This window comes from Misgurnus anguillicaudatus, chromosome 19 (assembly GCF_027580225.2).
Source record: "Misgurnus anguillicaudatus chromosome 19, ASM2758022v2, whole genome shotgun sequence".
NCBI lineage: Eukaryota > Metazoa > Chordata > Actinopteri > Cypriniformes > Cobitidae > Misgurnus > Misgurnus anguillicaudatus.
The window spans coordinates 24301654-24326941 of NC_073355.2; the positions used below are offsets into that span (position 1 = coordinate 24301654).

The following is a 25288-nucleotide window of genomic DNA, read 5'->3' on the forward strand; positions in this document are numbered from 1 at the left end:
AAATTTCTGTAAAAACGTGTTTTCTATACCAAGAAAGTGACAAGATGAAAACCAGTATTTTCTGTTACAAACTTTCACATAGCATCTTTAGGTTATAAAAACATAAAAAAATTCAAATCCATAACTTGATTTTCAAAGATTTATTATAAAAACGGATTATTTTTTCCACAAAATCAAAATGCAATAAATCCATGACAAGTTTTTATTAAAAATGCTATAAATCTATTGAATCAATCGCCTATATAAATGTGCATTCATCTTTGCCATGTTATATTCATTTAGTTGACTAGTTGTACACACTAATTAAAAATATAAAAATTAATGTCATTAATCAAAACACTTACTTTGTGATATTAAGAAGTCATCGGTTATACTTGACGTCCTCGCTTAACGTTTTTCAAAGCGATCAGCTGTAAAATGTTTTGGTCCTGCTCGATTTTCGTTGACTTTGAGTAAAATTATGGAAAGTTTTTCATAAAATCCCCTGGGATCAATGTGTTATCATGACAGTAACTTGATGCTGTCAGCCCGGCCAAACAAGCACCGGTCTCCCGAGTTCCTCTGCGTAAATTATTACATGTTGATGGCTTACGTTTCTTTCCCGTCACAGAAAACCATCACAAGTTTATCAATGCTTTTAAAGTATTATTTTGTTTTTGTTTGTTTGGTGATCACGAAGTACATAGTAGATGAGGAAAACTAGGATTCCGTGTACTCAACGCGCCGCCATTCTTTGTTTACATTGCGTGAGGTGCGCTGTAATCTGTGGGGGAGTGGATTTATGGCATTCTGTAGAAAAGGGGGAGTGGCGTTATTGCATTTTGGGAAAAAAGGGAGAAAAGATGACAGAATAACACTGCGGAAATTGGATTTTGCATAAAATTAAGAATTTACTTTATAATACTGACCTGATATAATACTGATTCTGGCACTAACTCATTTTTTTTTCAAAAATGGCGTTTGTTGCATTTTGGAACCAAACTCTTCATATATATATATATATATGTTATATTTGAGGTAGACAGACAGGCTCCAGAAATGCGTCCATTAAGCTTCATCCGCATTGTAACGACGCTGCTTGCGCATCCACTGTCCAAGCACAATAAATGCGTGAACTAATGAACAACAACAGTTTGTTTTTATATATTTTTAAGTGCACAACCAATTACTTGCACGACCCACTTTATTCCCCTGTGCAACGCACTTATTGGGAACCCCTAATATAAATTATCCTTTCAAGTGAATAGCAGATGAATTGGAGCACTTTAAACATGATACGTTTGGAAATAAAGTTGCGGGTTTTGCACGGGTTTGATATAAAATATAGAAGGTTGAATTTAGTTGTTTGCAATTTGAAATATTTTTAACAGATTAATAAATTTAACTTGAACTATTTCTAAAATGTTTCTTTAATAAAGAACAGCGCTATCCTATAACGCAGCGAAACCTATTACATAAAGTGAATAATTGATTGTCGAGCAATCGATATCAACCTATTCAGAACTTCCACCATGGACAGCACACGCTAAGGTCGAACTTAAGAAGGTTTACCTTAAGCAACATCCTAAGGTATAGTTCGGAGAACACACGTAGGAAAGGTATACCTGTAGTTAAGGTGTACCTTTTGAGTCTTCGTATCGCGCTAAGAGACAACGTTATCGGAGAACGCACCCCAGATCTCTTTGTTTAAATCGGTATCACACAAAAGTGCTATCAGTGCATCTCTCCTTTTCATATTTAGCAGTCTCTATTAACATGTCTGTACATTTGTTTGCAGCTGTTCAATGTTCAGAGCTGACCACACCAAACAATGGAGCAATGAAGTGTTACGATTGCAATGGCAAATTTAGCTACAAATCCACCTGTGAGTTTGCTTGTAATGAAGGATACACAATACGAACATCCAGCTCCTCTACACTGTTTTGTGAAGCCACAGGACAATGGAATGATACACAACCCAGCTGTGAAAGTAAGAAGGCTTAGGTGTTTCCCATAATGTCTAGTGATAGATCTGCTTTAATGTCTATGAATTTATATAATGGTGCCCATTTTCTACTCTTTCAGTTATAAAATGCAAACCAGAGGACATCCCCAGACCAGATCATAGTAGCGTCAAATGTTCTGGACCCAATGGAAATTTTTCATATGACTCTGTATGTGAATACTCATGTGAGGAGGGTTATGAACTGAAGGGGTCCAATACGACAAAATGCACTGCTACCACAAAATGGACCGGCAAACCACCGACCTGTGAACGTGAGTAGAAATTACTTCAGCTTATGTAAAGCAAATATAACTACTTTCATTAGCGATGGACCAGTGGCAACATTTTCAAACACCCCTAAGTTCAAAATGTATCACATGACTGGACAGAGCAGAAATTTCCCTTTACAAAGACACCTGGATTGTAAAAATCAGTTGAGGATTGAAAAAATGCTGATATTTATAATATTAGGGATTATACAAAATGTTATACATTAATTACAAAAGAAGGTATGTGATCGAAAATGCTTATTTTTCCACATGTTTTTGCTTGTAACTTTCTCATTTTTTCAGATAATATCATGAAATATGGACATAATGTAGAATGTTGTTAGATCTTTCAAATGAAATCATGAACATTTACTGTTGGTATGGACATCAGACCCATGGTTTTTAGAACGATGCCTTCAGTGGACGTTATGACAGGACATTTGCTAATCTACCACCACAAATGTGACTACCAAATTTCCGCAATTTATTTAAATACCTTCTCCACCATGGATTTTGATGAAATTTCGTTAGTACCAAGATAAAGTGTATATGAAGAGTTTGGTTCCAAAACGCAATAAATCCATTTTGACAAATTTTGGTAAAAACGTGTTTTCTATACCAAGAAAGTGACAAGATGAAAACAACTTTTTTTGTTACAAACTTTCACATAGCATCTTTAGGTTATAAAAACATAAAAAATTCAAATCCATAAGTTGATTTTCAAAGATTTATTATAAAAACGGATTATTTTTTCCACAAAATGCAATAAATCCATGACAAGTTTTTATTCAAAATGCTATAATCTATTGAATCAATAGCCTATATAAATGTGCATTCATCTTTGCCATGTTATATTCATTTTGTTGACTAGTTGTACACACTAATTAAAAATATAAACATTAATGTCATTAATCAAAACGTCTCGGTTACGTATGTAACCCTCGTTCCCTGAAGGAAGGGAACGGAGACGTCACATTGTGACCGACGAATTGGGAACCGCTCCGCTGGGATCCATCCACTTCGAGAAACGAACAAAACGGCAATGAAATTGGCATGCAGGTATATGCACAATGCCGGCGCCGCCCCGCCCCGCCAGGTGCGTATATAAGGCGCAGGTGCATAATACCAAATCAGCTATATTATTGCTGAGAAGCCGAGCAACAGTGCCCGGCCTGAAAACAGCAATGGAACAGCAAACTGTGGCGACGGGACGTGACGTCTCCGTTCCCTTCCTTCAGGGAACGAGGGTTACATACGTAACCGAGACGTTCCCTTTCAGCCGGTCACTACGACGTCATGTCGTGACCGACGAATTGGGAATCTCTACCAAAACGCCACTGCAGCTGAACCCTTCCAGTGCCTGCAAAAGCCCTCCGCCCTCCACATAAAGGGGCGGAACCTAAGGCGAAATGCAGAAGGCCGGTCACTACCTGTTCCTTAACCCACGAAGTGAAGCAGCGAACTGGGGAAGCATCTAAACTGAGCGGAGCTAGAACACTGCGGAAGCCATCCCCTAAGAAGGTTAATGGATGACATAAATATATATGAAACAACCGACAGGTTGCTCAAAAAAGTCTCTGAACAATACATGGTATGTAGAGAGATGCAGAGCAGGCTCTGCTAAGGAAAAACGTGGAGGATTAGAACGCCACGGACTATACACACAAATGAACCCCACGTAGGGGACAAATGTGGACGCCTAGCCTACACAGGTTTACAGAAAATACATCAGTGATAGGTTGACAGCGGATGCTCCGCAACACCAGCTATCAGGGCGGTGGAGGAGAGGCAAAAACAGTTTTTGAGACGTTTTTGCCCCGATGGCCTTCCATATTGGTACAAATGTACAGCACCAGTGCCAGTGCCCAAGATGATGCCACACTGCGTGTAGAGTGAGCACGTAAATTAAATGGACAAGGCACATTCTGCTTTTGATATGCAAGGGCTATAGTATCCACAATCCAATGGGACATCCTCTGCTTGGTGACAGCTTTTCCTTTCTGCTGACCACCATAACAAACAAAGAGCTGATCTGAGGTCCTAAAACTTTGCGTCCTGTCTATATACACACGTAGTGCACGAACAGGGCATAACAAAGCCATGGCTGGGTCTGCCTCCTCCAAAGGCAGCGCTTGGAGGTTCACCACTTGATCTCTGAAAGGAGTGGTGGGAACTTTGGGCACAATGCCGGGCCGGGGTCTCAGTGTTACGCTGGATGCAGCCGGCCCGAACTGAAGGCACGATTCATCGACCGAAAATGCATGAATATAAGGAGAGTTAATGTTTTCATAGTAAGAAATTTAACACTCACACTATGCAGAGGCTCGAATGGGGCTTCCTGGAGTGATTTCAGCACCAAGGACAGGTCCCAAGGAGGAATAGAGGGAGGACGCGACGGATTCAGTCTTCGAGCGCCTCTGAGAAATCTAATGACCAGGTCGTGCTGACCCACTGTCCTACCGTTTACGGGTGAATGGTGAGCTGATATCGCAGCGATATCGACTTTAAAAGTGGATGGTGACAGCCTATTCTCCAAACGACGCTGGAGATATAAAAGCACAACACTAATCGGGCATTCTCGGGGGTTTTCACTTTGGGAAGAACACCAGTCGACAAACAGGTTCCATTTAAGCGCATAAGCCTGTCTCGTAGACGGCGCTCGCGCAGCAGCAATAGTGTTAGATACCTCTTGCGGTAAATCACTCATATCCTCCGTGCCCCGTCCAGAGACCACACATGGAGGTTCCACAGGTCGGGGCGCGGGTGCCATAATGTGCCCTCTTGTTGAGAAAGAAGGTCCTTCCTCAGGGGAATCTTCCACGGAGGGGCTGTCGCGAGGAGAGTGAGTTCTGGAAACCAACTCCTGGTTGTCCAATACGGTGCCACCAACAGCACGCTCTCCTCGTCCTCCCGGATTTTGCATAGGGTTTGCGCAATGAGGCTCACCGGAGGGAACGCGTATTTGCGCATGTTTCGCGGCCAGCTGTGTGCCAATGCATCCACGCCGAGCGAGTCGTCGGCTAGTGAATAGAACAGGCGACAATGGGTCGTCTCTGGGGAAGCAAACAGATCTATCTGCGCTTTGCCGAAACGTCTCCAAATCTGCTGAACCGCAATGGGGTGGAGCCGCCATTCGCCGGGACGTGCAGTCCGAGAGAGCGCATCCGCCTCTACATTGAGCGTGCCCGGAATGTAAATGGCACAAAGAGACCTCAAATTCTTCTGACTTCAAGTGAGGAGGTGACGGGCGAGATGCGACAGGTGACGCGAGCGTAAACCGCCTTGACGATTGATGTACGCCACGGTCGCAGTGTTGTCTGTTCGAACTAATACATCTTTGCCCCGTAACTCGTTGCTGAAACGGACAAGCGCAAGATATACAGCCCACATTTCCCGGCAGTTTATGTGCCAATGCAGCTGGGGTGTCGTCCAGACCCCCGAAGCCGCAAGCCCATCGTACGTGGCCCCCCACCCCGTGTCTGAAGCATCTGTGCATACTATCGCATGCCTGGAGACCTGTCTCAGAGGCACACCGGCTCGGAGAAACGCACGGTCTAACCACGGAGTGAAAGTGCGACGACACGCAGGTGAAATGATAACACTGTGAATGCCGCGCAGCCACGCTCTCCTCGGGACTCGATCGTGAAGCCAATGCTGAAGCAGTCGCATATGAAGCAGTCCGAGCGGAGTTACAGCTACGGCTGCTGCCATATGCCCCAAAAGCTTCTGAAATTGTTTCAGCGGGACCGCGCTCTTGCTCTTGAATGTATTCAGGCAAGTCAGAATCGACTGTACACGCGCTTCTGTTAGACAAGCTGTCAAATCGATCGAGTCCAGTTCCATACCGAGAAAAGAGATTCTCTGCACGGGGCAAAGCTTGCTCTTTTCCCAGTTGACCCGAAGACCCAAACGAGCGAGGTGTTTTAAAGTTAAATCTCTGTGATCGCACAGCGTCTGACGTGTTTGAGCTATTATTAGCCAATCGTCCAAATACGCGAGAATGCGCACACCTCTCTCTCTCAGGGGTTTTAAAGCCCCCTCCACTACTTTGGTGAATACACGGGGCGACAGAGAGAGCCCGAATGGGAGGACTTTGTACTGGTATGCTCGCCCCTCAAACGCAAAGCGGAGAAACGGCCTATGCCGGGGGAGATTCGATACGTGAATGTACGTGTACTTCAGATCGAAAGATGCAAACCAATCGTCTGGACGAATGCATGGAAATATGTTTTTGGGCGTCAGCATTCTTAACGGCATTTTGTAAAGTGCACGGTTCAGTGAACGCAGGTCCAGGATCAGTCGCAAGCCGCCGCTTTTCTTGGGTACAATAAAGTAAGGGCTGTAAAACCCCGACCTCATCTCGGCTGGAGGGACCGGCTGGATCGCGTCTTTCGCCAATAAGACAGCGATCTCCACACGGAGGACGTGCGCATTGGCAGCTCTCACCGTAGTGAAAGGAACGCCGGAGAATTTGGGGGGACGCCGGGCAAATTGGATCGCATAGCCGAGACGAATCGTGCGTAAAAGCCAACGCGACGGGCTGGGAAGCTGTTCCCACGCCCCCAGATACCGTGCGAGGGGGACTAAAGGCACGATCGGTGTACCCTCGGCAGGCGCAACGGAGGTGATCGCCGGTGTGTGCGTAATGGCCGCACCGACAGCAGTGTTGTGTGTGATAACACTTACCTGAGTCCGTTGCTGGGTGGGTGAGTAAGGGAGGCTCTGAAGACACCTCACACCACTCGATGCACCCTCTGGTGAAGGAGGAGGAAGACGATGGGTTATGAGCCCGTAGCTGTCTCCTTCCGCCTGAGAAGTTGGAGAGCGCGGTGGGGTTATGAGCCCGTGCGTCGCTCTCGTTCTCCTCTGATGAGTCGGAGAACGAGGGGGGGTTATGAGCCCGCTCGTGTCTCCGGTGCTCATCTGAAGACCTAGAGATGGAAGTGGAATTTGCTCTTTTTGTGAATTTGTGGGTGCCGACTGAAAAGTCGGCGGAACAGAAAAATGAAACAAAAGATTCCCCAACCGGCCCTCCTCCGGTGGGGGGAGTGGTGCCTTCACCATCTTCCGAAGAGCGATCCCCTCCATCTCTAGGTCGCCCGTCTCAGGGCCGCTTTGATCTTCTTTTTCCACCCTTTGAAGCGGGCTGAGCAGGCGGGGCGGGATGCTGACGACCGGTTCCTCGCTTCTTAGAAGAGCCCCGGGGAGGAACGGAGGCGGCCGCCACAGGACGCCCTTGGCAAGGAGCAGGCTGAGGCGCCGACGTGGACGGGGCAGGCGCAGGACGCTTCCGACGTGGCATGATCTGAGCGATGGCCTCAGTCTGCTTCTTGGCCGCGGAGAATTGCTGGGCAAACTCCTCGACCGTCTTGCCGAACAGGCCGGTCTGGGAAACCGGAGCATTCAGGAGCCGGGTTTTATCGGCATCCTTCATGTCCGCCAGACACAGCCAGAGATGGCGTTCCTGGACTACCAGGGTAGACAGTTCGGAGAACTCCGCCGAGTCGTGACTTCCCGCGTGCAGGTCCCTCAGAGCCTTAGCCTGGTGAACCTGCAGCAATGCCATGGCATGCAGGGCAGAGACTGCCTCCCCACAAGCCTTGTAAGCAGCACCGATCAGCGCCGATGAATGCTTACATGCCCGTGAGGGGAGAGTAGGCTGGTCCCGCCAGGAGGAAGCGACACCGGCCGGACACAACTGCATCGCGACCGGGCGCTCTACTGACGGGATACCAGTGTACCCCTTGGCATCCCCACCCTCGAGAGAGGTGAGAGGTGAAGGCTGATACGGCCGGTTCCGGGCGGAAAACGGGGTTTTCCACGACCACGTCAGCTCTTCATGCACCTCGGGAAAGAAAGGCACCGGGGGCGAGGACTGAGAAGCCCTGGCACCCCCGAAGAACTAATCATCGAGGCGGGACGGTTCAGGTGGGGGAGGTTTAGTCCACTCCAAGCCGACCGCCTCCGCCGCCCGAGCGAGCATGGCTGCCATCTCGGGATCAAACGCAGAACCCGCAACCTGGCACGAAGGCGGGGCGGATACGGATCGACGTCCGAGGCTGACAACCCCCCCTCCGACGTTACGGTGGACATCGCGTCAGGCGGAGGCTCGACAGAGCGCGAGGACACCGTAGAACACGGGCCGCTCGTCTCCATCGGGACCTCCGCTGGCAACGGATCAGGGCGCTGGGAGCTACTGGACGAACCAGCAGACCGACCCAGCACCGTTATACGGGTATCATCCTTCGCAAGCCTGGTAACTGCCCCCTTAGCAGTACCAGACTTGGAAGGCGGGGGCCGTTGCCGGAGGAACGACACCCGTCTCCGCAAATCCGCTATAGTCATGCCCTCGCAGACGGAGCATGAGCTATCACGCAGCGCTGCCTCTGCATGCTGGAGCCCCAGACACGAAAGACAACGCTTGTGGCCATCCTGGGGGGCGATGAACACACCGCATCCAGAAACGGAGCACGGACGGAAATCCATCTTTAAAAATACGACCCCGACCGTGACACGAATGAGTGGCTGTCTTTAAAAAGACACAAAGCTCAAACGTGCTGCTCTTTTAGGAAAATCACTCTTTGTGCAAGCTGGTGAAACACACAGGGAGAGGCAACGCACTCACTCGAACTCAAGTCCTAAATTAAAGAGACAGAGAGAGAGAGAAAGGGTGGAGAAAAAACACTGCGAGCCTCCGCTGAGGTGTCTTTGCCCAACCAACTTCAGCAAGCTGAGATCTTATTTTCTTCCCTTCAGAACAGGATCTACGAAGATCAGTTTGAAAAGCTTCTCGAGAGCAGATGTCTGCCGGCTTCGAAGCAATAAAGCTGATTTGGTATTATGCACCTGCGCCTTATATACGCACCTGGCGGGGCGGCGCCGACATTATGCAAATACCTGCATGCCAAGTTCATTGGCGTTTTTGATAGTTCTCGAAGTAGATAGGTCACCCGCGAAGCGGTTCCCAATTCGTCGGTCACGACGTGACGTCGTAGTGACCGACTGAAAGGGAACACTTACTTTGTCATATTAAGAACCCTGTCATTGCGGTTATAACTTGACGTCGTCGCTTAACGTCTTTCACAGCGATCAGCTGTAAAATGTTTTTGGTCCTGCTCGATTTTCGTTGACTTTGAGTAAAATTATGGAAAGTTTTTCATAAGATCCTCTGGGGTCAATGTGTTAGCATGAGAAGCTTGATGCTGTCGGGAGAACAAGCACCCGTCTCCCGAGTGCCTCTCAGGGAAATTATTAGATGTTGGCTTACGTTTCTTTCCCATTACAGAAAACCACCACAGGTTTATCAATGCCATTAAAGTATTATTTTGTTTTGTTTGTTGATCACGAAGTACAAAGTAGATGAGGAAAACTAGGACTCCATGTACTCAGAGCGCCGCCATGGTTTGTTTACATTGCGTGAATGGTGCACTGTAGGATTTATTGCGTTCTGTAAAAAAGGGGGAGTGGCGTTTATCGCATTTTGGGAAAAAAGGGAGAAAAGATGACAGAATAACACGGCGGATATTGGATTTTGCGTAAAATTAAGAATGTACTTTTAACTACTGACCTGATATAATACTGATTTTGGCAGTAACTCATTTTTTTCAAAAATGCTGTTTATCGCGTTTTGGAACCAAACTCTTCATATATTTATTGTCACCTCATATTCATTATTGTCCAGAGTTTAGATGAATCCCTCCAACCGGTTGAAAGTCACTTAAATCTTCAGACGGTTGCTTTGAACTGAAAACACCTTAAGGCTAAAAGCTTGAAATGTCTAACGCTTTCGAGGGTTGTTCTCAACATAGTTACTATCATATTCAGGAAAAACACACTCCCACTAGGCAGCGAGGAGTAGATATTGGATGACACACATTTTAACAGTAGCACGCAGTTTGGAACTAATTGATGAGACTGCACATCACAAACATTCTTTGTCAACTTACCAATGTATAGGCCAATTTTGTGGATCAATTAAAAATGATTATTTTAATTTTTATTGAACTTTGCTTATTAAAAAACATGATCGTAACAAAAATCTATTTCAATGACAAAAGATCAATACTGCAAGCAGCGGTGGGGAAAGATACATCAAAATATATTTTGAAATAAAACGAAATATAGCTTTAAGTGTATCAACATAAACTACAAAATACAGCAGCCACAACATTTATCAAAATCAACTAATATATTTTGAAAATACTAAAAAATACTTTTACAAGAGAGCATGACATTTCTCCGCAAACCTTCCATCAGTTGGACTATTTGATCTATTGCTTCACCATTACATTGACTCTGATTGAGTCGTCCAAAAATCTGACATGCATCCGGTAACGAATGGCTTACTTTGCTTTAGCAACACTGACAAACAAATCATTCAAAAGATGACAACAGATGGCACCTTTATTCATAGCAACTAGTTTCTAACTAATTAATCATTTGGTTCTTATTATAAATATAATAATATATTGTGTCATGCAGTCATTCATGCAAACCAAAATATCATGATCCTACTAAACAGCTACTTCAACTATAGGGTTATGGTTTAAAACCGGCTTTAGAATACACACGCACTGCCGTGAGCAGCCTTTTTTTACACAATTGTACTCGTATATCCGTGTCATAGAGTGACAGTAAAAGCTGCTGCTATAAGTAAGTTTAGATCGCTACACAAATGTGGTGGCATTAAAATCCCAGAGCAGCAGGGCAACGCATGACAAATGTCTAATCGAGAGTCAATAAACATTTATGTAAACCAGATTAGTGCAGAGATAAATTCATTTGCATTTAAAAGAACACACCCAAAAACAGCACACTTTTGCTCACACCTACAAAAATGGCAATTCTAACATGTTATAATAAATTATCTATATGGTATTATGAGCTAGAACTTCACATACGACACCAAAGAGTTATTTCACATCTTAAAAAAGTCTTTAAAAATTGATGGAAAGCTGGTAGCCTGCACGTTTGACCATCACCTTTCAAATGAATCAATTTTCTGGTCTGGGGCTGGGGAAGCTTCTAAGAAGACACCAATCAGAGGCCGCATTTTTATGATGCCATCATGTAGACTTCTTATAAAATATTTTACAGTATTTTAAAAATACAAAAATGCAAATCACGAAAGAATTTTGATACAAAACACAACAGCATTTTGATCAATCCTATCAATTACAAATTTTTACCATTTTTTTAGTTGTAAAATGCAGTCCTGTGGAGGTCACCACTTTACATCATGGCAAAGTCCAATGTTCTGAACCCAGAGGAAAGTATTCATATGACTCTGTATGTGAATACTCATGTGAGACGGGTTATGAACTGAAGAGGTCCAATACGAGAAAATGCACTGCTAACAAACAATGGACTGGCACACCACCGACCTGTGAACGTGAGTAGAAATTACTTTAACTAATTTATAGCAAATATAACTACTTTTCATTAGTGATGGACCAATGTATATGCCATTTTTGGATCAATTTAAAATAATTATTTTATTTTTATTGAACTTTGCTAATTTAAAAAAACATGATCGTAACAGATATCGATTTCAATGACAAAAGTTCAATACTGCAAGCAGCATTGGGCAAAAATAAATCAAAATATATTTTTAAATAAAACCAAATACCTTAGTTTTAAGTGTATTAAAATAAACTACAAAATACAGCAGCCACAACATGTATCAAAATAAACTACAGTATTTTTGTATTTTGAAAATATAAAAAAAGTTGTAATCATTTTTTTTTAGGTGTAAAATGCCATCCGAAGGAGGTCATCACTTTACATCATGGCAAGGTCAAATGTTCTGGACCCAATGGAAATTATTCATATGACTCTGTATGTGAATACTCATGTGAGGAGGGTTATGAACTGAAGGGGTCCAATATAACAAAATGCACTGCTACCACAGAATGGACCGGCACACCACCGACCTGTGAACGTGAGTAGAAATTACTTCAACTTATGTAAAGCAAATATAACTACTTTCATTATCGATGGACCAGTGACAAAATTTTCAAACACCCCTAAGTTCAGACAAATGTATAGGACAATTTTTGGATCAATTTAAAGAAATTAATTCATTTTTATTGCACTTTGCTAATATAAAAACATGATCGTAACAGATATCTATTTCAATGACAAAAGTGCAATAATGCTAGCAGCATTGGGCAAAAATACATCAAAATATATTTGAAAATAAAATACAGCATACCTTATTTTTAAGTGTATCAAAATTAACTACAAAATACAGCAGCCACAACATGTATCAAAATAAACTACAGTATTTTGTATTTTGAAAATACATAAACATACTGGTAGCACTTTATTTTACAGTACATGCACTCTAAAAATGGCTGGGTTATTTTTTAACCCAAAATGCTGGGTTGAGTCTGTTGGGTTGTTTTGCTGGGTTATTTTTTTACACTTTAAACACTTTTTGGGTCGTTTCAGTTTTCTAGGTGTTGGGTTAAAACTGCTGGGTTATTATGTTGGGTTGTTTGAAGAGGCTCATGTGCTTCGCGCCCTGATGTTTGAATGTGCTCAGCAAGGGTCGTCGTGAAAGGACAGAGTCACTGGAAGCGGTTGTTTCAAGGTAAGTTTATATGTTTTTGTGAACATTTCATGAATATAAACAAGATTATAACATTTTGCGAGACAGCAACGTGGTAATTTATAAAGACTAAGACGACGGGTGTAATTTGGAGGAATGACGACTGTTTCCTCAGATCGCCATTTACACAAATTGACTCGAATAATCGTTCTAAGATGTTTGATATGGCATATTAATAAAATTAATAAAATAGATGTTACAAAATCCCCATCACACGGTTGATTACGTTAACTCATGACAATTTCTTTAAGCCTTTACCAAAGCAAGTCAAAACCGGTACCGAGTCGACCTCCGCAACCCCACTTCGGCTTCTTGTGTCACACACGCGCAGTTTTCCCTTTCCCAGCTTAACAAGCGATAGCGACGCTGTTAAATTAAATTTAGCGACAAACGAGTTGCTTTCTTGTCATTCGATATGTAAAGACAGACCGCGAGGCGCGAGCACATGTTAACCGGCGGCGGAGAATATGAATTTAGATGTGTTATTGATTCGTATTTAGCTACTATTTTATATTCATTTCATAATATTTTTGGGTTGTCTCCTGTGATTTCAAATTTATATTGACCAACCCTCTGATCTGTGGCTGATACTGTAACAGAGATGTTATGTTTTTAGCAGAGATCAGATGTGATGTTGTTTTCCAATTATTTTTTTAGAGTGTGCAAAGTTTTAACGTCCATCCATTGATGAGGCTAGCAAGACCTTCATACAACTTCAGCCAGTAAGTATAACATTTAATAATTCCTATTTAAAATATATTGGGAATGTCTTAATTATCTGCTACATTTTAGTTCTGCAGCACTTTATTCTTTATAGTCAGATCATCCTATTTGTCAGTCTGTGTGGTTAGCAGCCTTTGTTGTTGGCACAACAGTTAAAGGAGTGTAACACCAAAGTCTTATGCAAACCAACGACAGGCCATTGCATTTTTGGAAAAAAAATCTCACACGTGGTGGTAATGCGGCCAGGGATGCAAAAGAAACCCTTATAATTTTTATAAAATGTATAATTCACTTGGCCCACATGGTTTTCTGAATACTTAAATTTGATAATTCAGTTCAGACCACTAAAAGTTTTTTCCTCTTTTGTAGATTGCAGATGATGGTAGATGTGGTGGAATTTCTTCTCTGGACAGAATCCTCGAAACCCTTTCCTTTCGTCCTGGCCATGGGAAACATGCGGCAGATCTCTCAATCTTTTTTCTCAATCAGTCTCTCTGAATACGGAAGTGACTTAAACGGCAATTCGGCCAAGATGGCGACGGCACGCACCGCCTACTTTAAGCTTCAAAAATGCTCTTCACAAACCAATAGGTGACGTCACGGACACTACTTGCATATTTTTTACAGTCTCTGGTTTAAAGGCATTTTAAGTGCTTGAAAATAAATACCCCAGGCAATGTGCTTATATGGGAATTCCTGTAGTCTGTCATTTTTCAAATTGATAAATACTCTCCTGTTCGTTTCCTTTGTACATATTAGTTCGAGACAAGTAAATTTAATAAATGAAGTATTTTAAGTCAAATACATTCCATTCTGCGAAACTTAAAACATTTGTTCTTTAAAAAAACTTTACACATCTATGAATGATTTTACTTTTAATTTAACAATTACATTGTTTCTTTTCTTACACTGCTGTAGTTTTGTTTATGTACATTTCAGTATTTCATTTATATACTGTAAAATTACAAATTCTGTCTTAAATCCAAACGAATTGATTCAACCTGTTACATTGTTACTTCAATGTGCATAATTTATGATATTTTATAAATATATTTATACTTGAAGTATGTAAGCAGTCCTTAAAATGATTTTGCAACTGCCAACTGTAAAAATGTAAGAGTTTGTAGTTATTTTGCAGTCAAATAAACATTTATTTGCTGTTAACAATGGTCTTGATTTACAATAAAGCACATGATAAAAATAACCCAGCAAGAACAACCCAAAACCCAGAACACCAATCCCACAAATGGCCAAAACGACCACATGTTGGGCCCCCCCAACAACCCAACCTGCCGGGCCAAAATGTGCCACCCAACGTGTTGGGTTACTTTAACCCAGCATGTGTTCTGTCCAATATTTACCCAGCGCTGGGTTGCCAATTGGGTTGTTTTTAACCCAACCATTTTTAGAGTGTGTACTTACCTTGTACATATATGGTAAATAAGTTGTACTTACCGACAAATGTGTGGTACTTACTTTTAGGTATCTACATGGTAATTAACTGGTATCATTACTATACTTACCAATGGTACATACTTGGTAGTTATTATGTAACTCTAGATAAGTACTGGGTAATAACAGATACATACGTATAGTGTAGGTATACTGTAACTAATGAGAAACATTACTGTACTTACAAATAAATGTACAATTTAAGTATTTAGTATTTACAGGCAAGTTAGGGTAAATGAGGTATTTATAGTGTACATATATATGATTACTAATATCAAACACTACTGTACTTACAAATTGTACATGATAAGTGTGTGGTACCTGTAGGCCAGTGTAACCATGGACGGTCAAAAGGGGACGTAAAAAAGCTGAGAAGGAGGTATGAGAATATTGTGACAGGGCTTGACATAACACCTGCAGATGCAGGACGGGTAGATTTCAGCACTGTTGGGTAAGACATCCACTACCACCAGCCTCTTAGCACGTCTAATATAATTTCAACCTACAGCCAAAAAAAAGGTAGCCAGGCTCTTCGTATGACCAATTTACAATCTGATCACAATTTGTTATCGAATAACTTGTGAATGCCATTCTCATATTTAACAGTATTTTAAAAATACAAAAATACAAAATACGATTAATTTTCAACTTTTTTGTATTTGAAATTCATATTTGAAATACATGTATCAAAAATGCTGCCCATCCCTGACTGTAAGTATATGCGCAAGCGAAAGATATCACAATCGGCCAGTACTCTTTGTTTAAATCGGTATCACACAAAAATGCTATCAGTGCATCTCTCCTTTTCATTTTTAGCAGTCTCTAGGCATAAAAAAATTTGTTTGGTTCCGGTGTCCGACCGACCCTGCCAATTTATGTTCGACCCAAATTTATTTTATGAGCTTGGGGAAGAAATAATACACATTAAATAATACACAAATAAAAAAACTTTGAGGCGAACTATAATTTACCTTTTAGTACAGCACCGTTTTTGTAAAGCAAGCGTCCTCCAGCAACAAACAAAGCAGCTACACGGTCGTTAACACAATAGTTCACAGATCGTTGTCGCCACTTACCAAAGCACTGGTAAAGTGGTAATTTTTGGTGTGCATTCGAGATGCTGTTTCGTGAACAGCAACGTGATCTTTTGCCCCGCCGAAAGTTGTAAATTACAGACAAAAAAAGACGAGCTGAACAACGATATGCAAGTGGGCTTTTCTCTTCCAGAGAGCACAAACCAAGGCTCATTTTTGCTGGCAGTAAGTAAATTATAATATTTGAATTTATGGTATTATGACCAGGGCTTGACATTAACACCCGCAAACGGGGGTAAGATTTCGGCCGTAAGGCGGGTTGTAGTTTTCTTAAAAGTTATGCGAAATGATAAACAATACGCAATGCGACACTGGGAAACTACAACTCCCATGAGCATTCTGCACCCAGAGCAACGCACAGAGATCTGTTGAGAGACGCGCACGCGATCAGCGGGGCGTTGCGGACCAAAGCGTCACCTTCCAGAGAGCGCGCGAGAGCTGATGGATTTGCGAATGCACAAGAGGACGCAGTCTGAGCGCATACACACTTCGGGAAAGATAAAACAATTGCATGGAAGTGATTGAAGAGATATAAATTGCGTGCACACTCTCAGTGCAAGAGCGAAGAGAAATTCAGCGCATACCTGAATGCACACGAAATCAAAAGAAACCCGCCATCGAGACGTTCGCGCATCATTTTAATGTAACAATAATGCCCTCCCGACATTTGTCATTAAAAATCTTAAATCACTTTTATCAGAAACCATTTAGCTTATAAAATACATCTGCATGACAGTAAAAATAATGTACATATCTTGACAGTATTTACTGCTGTTGTTAATAAATATTTAAAGTGGTTATCGATGGGTTTTGTGTTTATCTTTTCAGTTTAGAATTAGTGTTTCTTCTACATCCCTGTTCTACTTTTAATATATTAATTCAAAGTTAATCTATTTATGCCTTACTTACTAGCATGTTTTTCATGCACCTTATATGATCTGATATACCAGCTATATACCAGCTAATAAATGTTGTCTTAATTCGGGTAGTCAGACTGCATTTGAAATTCAGTCTGCATCTAATTTAGCAAGTAAATTTGTTTGAATTAAAGTCATTTTAGGATGCCAAAGTCAAATTTAATCAAATAAAATGTAACTTTGGCTAGTACCTTTGAAAAACAACTAGCCACTTTGGCTGGTGAGCAAAAAAGTTAATGTCAAGCCCTGATTATGACATTTGTTAAAGAGTTCCACTTTTATACTTTAGCCACAGGCTCACGTAAGATATTTTTCATATCATACAGTGTTTCCCACACATAAGTTAGACTAATTCTAGTTAGACAGATTCAACACCGGCCTCCACATATTGCGTTTCGTTATTTATTTATTTTTTTACTTTAAAACACGCAGTGTATTCGTTCAGCTGCATTTACTGTTCCTGCTCTCTCTCTTTCTCTCTCTCACACACACACACACACACACACGCACGCACGCACGCACGCACACACACACACACACACACACACACACACACACACACATTCTGGTTTCCATGTTTTGTGGGGACATTCCATAGGCGTAGTGCATTTTATACCGTACAAACTGTATATTCTAATCCCCTAACCTAACCCATTCCCTAACCCCAACCATCACAGAAAACTTTCTCCTACTTCACATTTTCAATAAACATCATTCTGTTTGATTTATAAGCTTGTTTCCTCATGGGGACATCAAAATGTCCCCACAAGGTCACAAAAACACTGGTATTCCTATCTTTGTGGGGACAATTGGTCCCCACAACGTGATAATTACCAGGTACACACACACACACACACACACACACACACAAAATTAAAAAGAGATAATCCGTGGAGATACGTGGCTCTGCGCTGCGTGAGACAAACACGCAATATGGCCAAAGTCACCTCAAATATATCCGCTATTCAATTTAAATATTTAACAATTTCCTACCTATCCCTTGCTGCCACTGTAAAAAAAATAAAAAATAAAATAAATTCCCTACAGACCCATGACCTAAACTGACAACCAACCAGAACCAAACTTATTTTTTATGCCCTATTAACATGTCTGTACATTTGTTTGCAGCTGTTCAATGTTCAGAGCTGATCACACCAAACAATGGGGTAATGCAGTGTTACGATTTTAAAGGCAAATTTAGCTACAAATCCACCTGTGAGTTTGCTTGTAATGAAGGATACACGTTACGAACATCCAGCTCCTCTACACTGCTTTGTGGAGCCACAGGAGTCTGGAATGATTCACAACCCAGCTGTGAAAGTAAGAAGGCTTAGGTGTTTCCCATAATGTCTAGTGATAGATCTGCTTTAATGTCTATGAATTTATATAATGGTGCCCATTTTCTACTCTTTCAGTTATAAAATGCAAACCAGAGGACATCCCCAGACCAGATCATAGTAGCGTCAAATGTTCTGATCAAAAGTATTCATATGACTCTGTATGTGAATACTCATGTGAGGAGGGTTATGAACTGAAGGGGTCCAATATGACAAAATGCACTGCTACCACAGAATGGACCGGCACATCACCAACCTGTGAACGTGAGTAGAAATTACATCAACTTATGTAAAGAAAATATAACTACTTTCATTAGCGATGGACCAGTGACAAAATTTTCAAACACCCCTAAGTTCAAAATGTATCACATGACTAGACAGAGCAGAAAATTCCCTTTACAAAGACACCTGGATTGTAAAAATCAGTTGAGGATTGAAAAAATGCTGATATTTATAATATTAGGGATTATACAAAAATTTTATACATTAACTACAATAGAAGGTATGTGATCGAAAATGCTTATTTTTCCACATGTTTTTGCTTGTAACTTTCTCATTTTATCAGATAATATCATGAAATATGGACAGAATGTAGAATGTTGTTAGATCTTTCAAATGAAATCATGAACATTTACTGTTGGTATGGACATCAGACCCATGGTTTTTAGAACGATGCCTGCAGTGGACGTTCTGACAGGACGTTCGCTAATCTGCCACCCCAAATGTGATGGTTGCTGTGAACTGAAAACACCTTAGGGCTAAAAGCTTGAAATGTTGTTCTCAACATAGTTACTATCGTATTCAGGAAAAACACACTCCCACTAGGCAGCGAGGAGTAGATATTGGATGACACGCATTTTAACAGTAGCACGCAGTTTGGAACTTTTGTTTTTGGATCAATTAAAAATTATTATTTTAATTTCAATTTCAGAATTTTTGATATCTATTTCAATGACAAAAGATCAATACTGCAAGCAGCGGTGGGGAAAGATACATCAAAATATATTTTGAAATAAAACGAAATATAGCTTTAAGTGTATCAACATAAACTACAAAATACAGCAGCCACAACATGTATCAAATTCAACTAATATATTTTGAAAATACTATTTAAAAAATACTTTTACAAGAGAGCATGACATTTCTCCGCAAACCTTCCATCAGTTGGACTATTTGATCTATTGCTTCACCATTACATTGACTCTGATTGAGTCGTCCAAAAATCTGACATGCATCCGGTAACGAATGGCTTACTTTGCTTTAGCAACACTGACAAACAAATCATTCAAAAGATGACAACTGATGGCACCTTTATTCATAGCAACTAGTTTCTAACTAATTAATCATTTGGTTCTTATTATAAATATAATAATATATTGTGTCATGCAGTCATTCATGCAATGGTATGCAAACCAAAATATCATGATCCTACTAAACAGCTACTTCAACTATAGGGTTATGGTTTAAAACAGGCTTTAGAATACACACGCACTGCCGTGAGCAGCCTTTTTTTACACAATTGTACTCGTATATCCGTATCATAGAGTGGCTCACAGTAAATGCTGCTGCTATAAGTAAGTTTAGATCGCTACACAAATATGGTGGCATTAAAATCCCAGAGCAGCAGGGCAATGCATGACAAATGTCTAATCGAGAGTCAATAAACATTTATGTAAACCAGATTAGTGCAGAGATAAATTCATTTGCATTTAAAAGAACACACCCAAAAACAGCACACTTTTGGTCACACCTACAAAAATGGCAATTTTAACATGTTCTAATAAATTATCTATATGGTACTATGAGCTAGAACTTCACATACGACACCAAAGAGTTATTTCACATCTTAAAAAAGTCTTTAAAAATTGATGGAAAGCTGGTAGCCTGCACGTTTGACCATCACCTTTCAAATGAATCAATTTTCTGGTCTGGGGCTGGGGAAGCTTGTAAGAAGACACCAATCAGAGGCCGCATTATGATGCCATCATGTAGACTTCTTATAAAATATTTTACAGTATTTTAAAAATACAAAAATGCAAATCACGAAAGAATTTTGATACAAAACACAACAGCATTTTCAATCCTATCAAATACAATAACTGTACCATTTTTTTTTTAGTTGTAAAATGCAGTCCCGTGGAGGTCAACACTTTACAGCATGGCAGTTTCCAATGTTCTGAACCCAGAGGAAAGTATTCATATGACTCTGAATGTGTATACTTATGTAATACGGGTTATGAACTGAAGGGGTCCAATAAGAGGAAATGCACTGCTACCAAACAATGGACCGGCACACCACCGACCTGTGAACGTGAGTATAAATTACTTTAACTTATTTAAAGCAAATATAACTACTTTTCATTAGTGATGGACCAATGTATAGGCCAATTTTGGATCAATTAAAAAAAAAATTTTATTTTTATTGAACTTTGCTTATTTAAAAACACGATTGTAACAGATATCTATTTCCATGACAAAAGTTCAATACTGCAAGCAGAGTTGAGCAAAGACACATCAAAATATATTTTAAAATTAAACCAAATACCTTAGTTTTAAGTGTATCGAAATAAATTACAAAATACAGCAGCCACAACATCTATCAAAATAAACTACTGTATTTTGAAAATATTAAAAAAAGTTTTAATCACTGTACCATTTTTGTTTTTTTAGGGGTAAATTGCAATCCGGAGGAGGTCCTCACTTTACATCATGGCAAGGTCCAATGTTCTAAACCCAATGGAATGTTTTCATATGACTCTGAATGTGTATACTCATGTGAGGAGGGTTATGAACTGAAGGGGTCCAATACGAGAAAATGCACTGCTGCCAAACAATGGACAAACACACAACCGACCTGTGAACGTGAGTAGAAATTACTTCAACTTATGTAAAGAAAATATAACTACTTTCATTATCGATGGACCAGTGACAAAATTTTCAAACACCCCTAAGTTCAGACAAATGTATAGGAAAATTTTTGGATCAATTTAAAGAAATTATTTTATTTTTATTGCACTTTGCTTATTTAAAAACATGAACGTAACAGATATCTATTTCAATGACAAAAGTTCAATACTGCTAGCAGCGTTGGGCAAAGATACATCAAAATATATTAGAAAATAAAATACAGCATACCTTATTTTTAAGTGTATCAAAATAAACTACAAAATACAGCAGCCACAACATGGATCAAAATAAACTACAGTATTTTGTATTTTGAAAATACATAAAAATACTGGTAGCACTTTATTTTACCAACATGATCTCACAAAGTTCCATGGCATAGTCACGGAATTTTGTGCTCATTTTTCCGTGGCAGTCTCACACATTGGTTACCCAACTGCCTTCTCCTATTTTCAAACCATTTTCGCTTCGATGTACAGTAGGGTTAGATTTGGTGTTTGCGTTAGTATGTCACTTTAACTATTGGTTTACACTTTTTTTTCTGATTTATTCTTTTATATTTTCTAAACTTTAAACAATTGTCGCCTGGCGTTGGGGTTAGAGTTGGGTTTGGGTAGGGATGTCATTTCATGTAAATCTAACCCTAAACCGAAGCGAAAATGGTAAGAAAATAGGACAAAACAGTTGAGTAACCAATCCGTGAGAATGCCACGGAAAAAGACAGTCCGTAGCAGGGCCACAGAAAAATGCGGAGCTCCGTGAGAATGCCATGGAAAAATTAGCACAGTGTCAACAGCTCACAGAAATTTGTGCATACACAGACATCAAACGAAATATTATAGAGCTTTCAGTCTTTTCCATGGCACTTACACTTCTAACAATCTGAAAACCCCTGCTTTCATGCAAAAACCACCAAAATAAAAGTGATGACTAACTTTAATATCAAATACTATTCAATCGGAATAATGACACATTTGCATCATATTTACATCTAAACCGGCATGTTTTATTTAAGTCTTAATGGCTTGTTTAATTTAATGCATTTTGCACAACAACTACATTATCATATAAAATTAATGTAATTTTAAATCCATAAAGTATATAAACAACGAAAATGACATAAGCTATAGCCACGTGATTGATTTTAATGTTCAATAATGATTTTAAAAAATATGTTTAGATAAAATTATTAGAGGAACGGATTTTTGCATTAAATTTTACCTCATGTAAGCATGTGAGATTCCGCGCCCGCGTGAACTCTGGCGAACTCTGGCGAACTTTGGCGTTGTGCCAAGAAGATGAATCTCTTCTAATGTAACATTGAGACGGTCACATTTAAAACCATACATTTTCTACACAGAGGAGGTTAACTGCACATTACCGTACTGGGGTTTGGAAATGTTGTGAGCGTTTCTAACACGTTTTAATTCCTCAGATAGCCAAATGCAACAGCAAGCCAGCAACAGCAGAGAGCTTGTGAGCGCCAGCTGCCGCCAGAATAAAAGTAATGTAACATGATCAAAACACTATCAAAACGGCGAAAATCTCCGAAAAGTGACAAGGATGCAGCACAGAATGTATAATATTGTGCATATTAAACATATTAAAAGTCAAATAACAGATTAATGGATGCTTATTTGATTTTGAGGTTGGATGCAAAATCCATTGGCTCAAAAAAACCAAGGGGGCAGGTGCCCCCTCAGTTTGAATGGGCATGACGGCTCTGCGTGTACTTACCTTGTACATATATGGTAAATAAGTTGTACTTACCGACAAATGTGTGGAACTTACTTTTAGGTATCTACATGGTAATTAACTGGTATCATTACTATACTTACCAATGGTACATACTTGGTAGTTATTATGTAACTCTAGATAAGTACTGGGTAATAACAGATACATACGTATAGTGTAGGTATACTGTAACTAACGAGAAACATTACTGTACTTACAAATAAATGTACAATTAAAATATTTAGTATTTACAGGCAAGTTAGGGTAAATGAGGTATTTATAGTGTACATATATATGATAAGTAACTAATATCAAACACTACTGTACTTACAAATTGTACATGATACGTGTGTGGTACCTGTAGGCCAGTGTAACCATGGACGGTCAAAAAGGGACGTAAAAAAGCTGAGAAAGAGGTATGAGAATATTGTGACAGGGCTTGACATAACACCTGCAGATGCAGGACGGGTAGATTTCAGCACTGTTGGGTAAGACATCCACAACCACCAGCCTCTTAGCACGTCTAATATAATTTCAACCTACAGCCAAAAAAAGGTAGCCAGGCTCTTCGTATGACCAATTTACAATCTGATCACAATTTGTTATCGATTAACTTGCAGTTAGTGAATGCCGGTTTGGTGGAATCGCGCTGAATGACACACAACAGAAGCGCTCTCTCGCATGCGCAATCAGTTCCAACACGATCACATGAGAATGGATATCAACGAAGTTTATAGGCGTCACGTTGCCTTTCATTTTAATTTAAAGATAAAATGCATCGTCAGTTTTGTCTAAAGGCAGTTTTGGTCACTTTATCAGAAAGTTATGTGTGTGCTGGCTTGTGAAAGAAAATCAAAGTTAACCATTTGTTGATCATACCTGGTCTGGTGCCCGTCCTAACCCATCCACACACACATAGATGATTCGACTATCGGTTGACTATAGAAAGATTTGACAATTCTGATTCAAATGTAAATCCTTAGGACACCCCTAACAAATAGATAGATAGATAAGAAGAAATTAACGATTAAATAGCACTACACATAAAATACATATTTTTTACATTTAAAAAAATAACAGGCAGCATACCAACGTAGCCTATACCCCCCTCAATGTTCAAACCAAATCTACGCCCTTGACCACACCAATATCTTGACATTAAAATCACAGTTGTTGTTGTTCAACAATGAAACGCTTTATGTTTTTTGTGTACAACCAACTAAAAAACACCAAAATAAAATTGAACTTTCTTTAATAATGTGGTGTCCTTCTGAGAGAGTTCTTCTGGCTGCTGATTTTGGAGCCCAAAACAAACAACATTTATTCTCCTTTTATGGCAATGGATGTCATTCTCATATTTTACAGTCTTTTAAAAATACAAAAATACAAAATGTGAAAGCATTTTCATCATCATCAACCCTATCAAAAACAAATTACAAAATACTATTTTGTATTTGAAATCCGTATTTTAAATACATGTATCAAAAATGCTGCTCTTTCTACTCTTTCAGTTATAAAATGCAAACCAGAGGACATCCCCAGACCAGATCATAGTAGCGTCAAATGTTCTGGACCCAATGGAAATTATTCATATGACTCTGTATGTGAATACTCATGTGAGGAGGGTTATGAACTGAAGGAGCCCAAAACGACAAAATGCACTGCTACCACAAAATGGACCGTCACACCACCGACCTGTGAACGTGAGTAGAAATTACATCAACTTATGTAAAGAAAATATAACTACTTTAATTAGCGATGGACCAGTGACAAAATTTTCAAACACCCCTAAGTTCAAAATGTATCACATGACTAGACAGAGCAGAAAATTCCCTTTACAAAGACACCTGGATTGTAAAAATCAGTTGAGGATTGAAAAAATGCTGATATTTATAATATTAGGGATTATACAAAAATGTTATACATTAATTACAATAGAAGGTATGTGATCGAAAATGCTTATTATTCACATGTTTTTCCTTGTAACTTTCTAATTTTATCAGATAATATCATGAAATATGGACAGAATGTAGAATGTTGTTAGATCTTTCAAATGAAATCATGAACATTTACTGTTGGTATGGACATCAGACCCATGGTTTTTAGAACGATGCCTGCAGTGGACGTTCTGACAGGACGTTCGCTAATCTACCACCACAAATGTGACTACCAAATTTTCTCAATTTATTTAAATATCATCTCCACCATGGATTTCGATTAAATTTGGTCAGTGCCAAGATAAAGTGTATATATTTATGTCCA

The 25288-nt window shown here is 40.0% G+C and overlaps 2 protein-coding genes across 2 annotated transcripts in view; both read left to right on the top strand.

The window, feature by feature from the left end:
- Nucleotides 1-25288, top strand: part of ighd (immunoglobulin heavy constant delta) — a 171111-nt gene that overhangs the window by 117182 nt on the left and 28641 nt on the right.
- The window catches only part of LOC141351252 (P-selectin-like), a 34158-nt gene that overhangs the window by 6019 nt on the left and 2851 nt on the right, over nt 1-25288 (top strand). Inside the window, exons 5-8 of the mRNA XM_073857899.1 lie at nt 1778-1969; nt 2065-2256; nt 20508-20699; nt 24538-24729. Of these exons, the coding sequence (XP_073714000.1) occupies nt 1778-1969; nt 2065-2256; nt 20508-20699; nt 24538-24729 (768 nt within the window). The remainder of the gene's footprint in view (nt 1-1777; nt 1970-2064; nt 2257-20507; nt 20700-24537; nt 24730-25288) is intronic.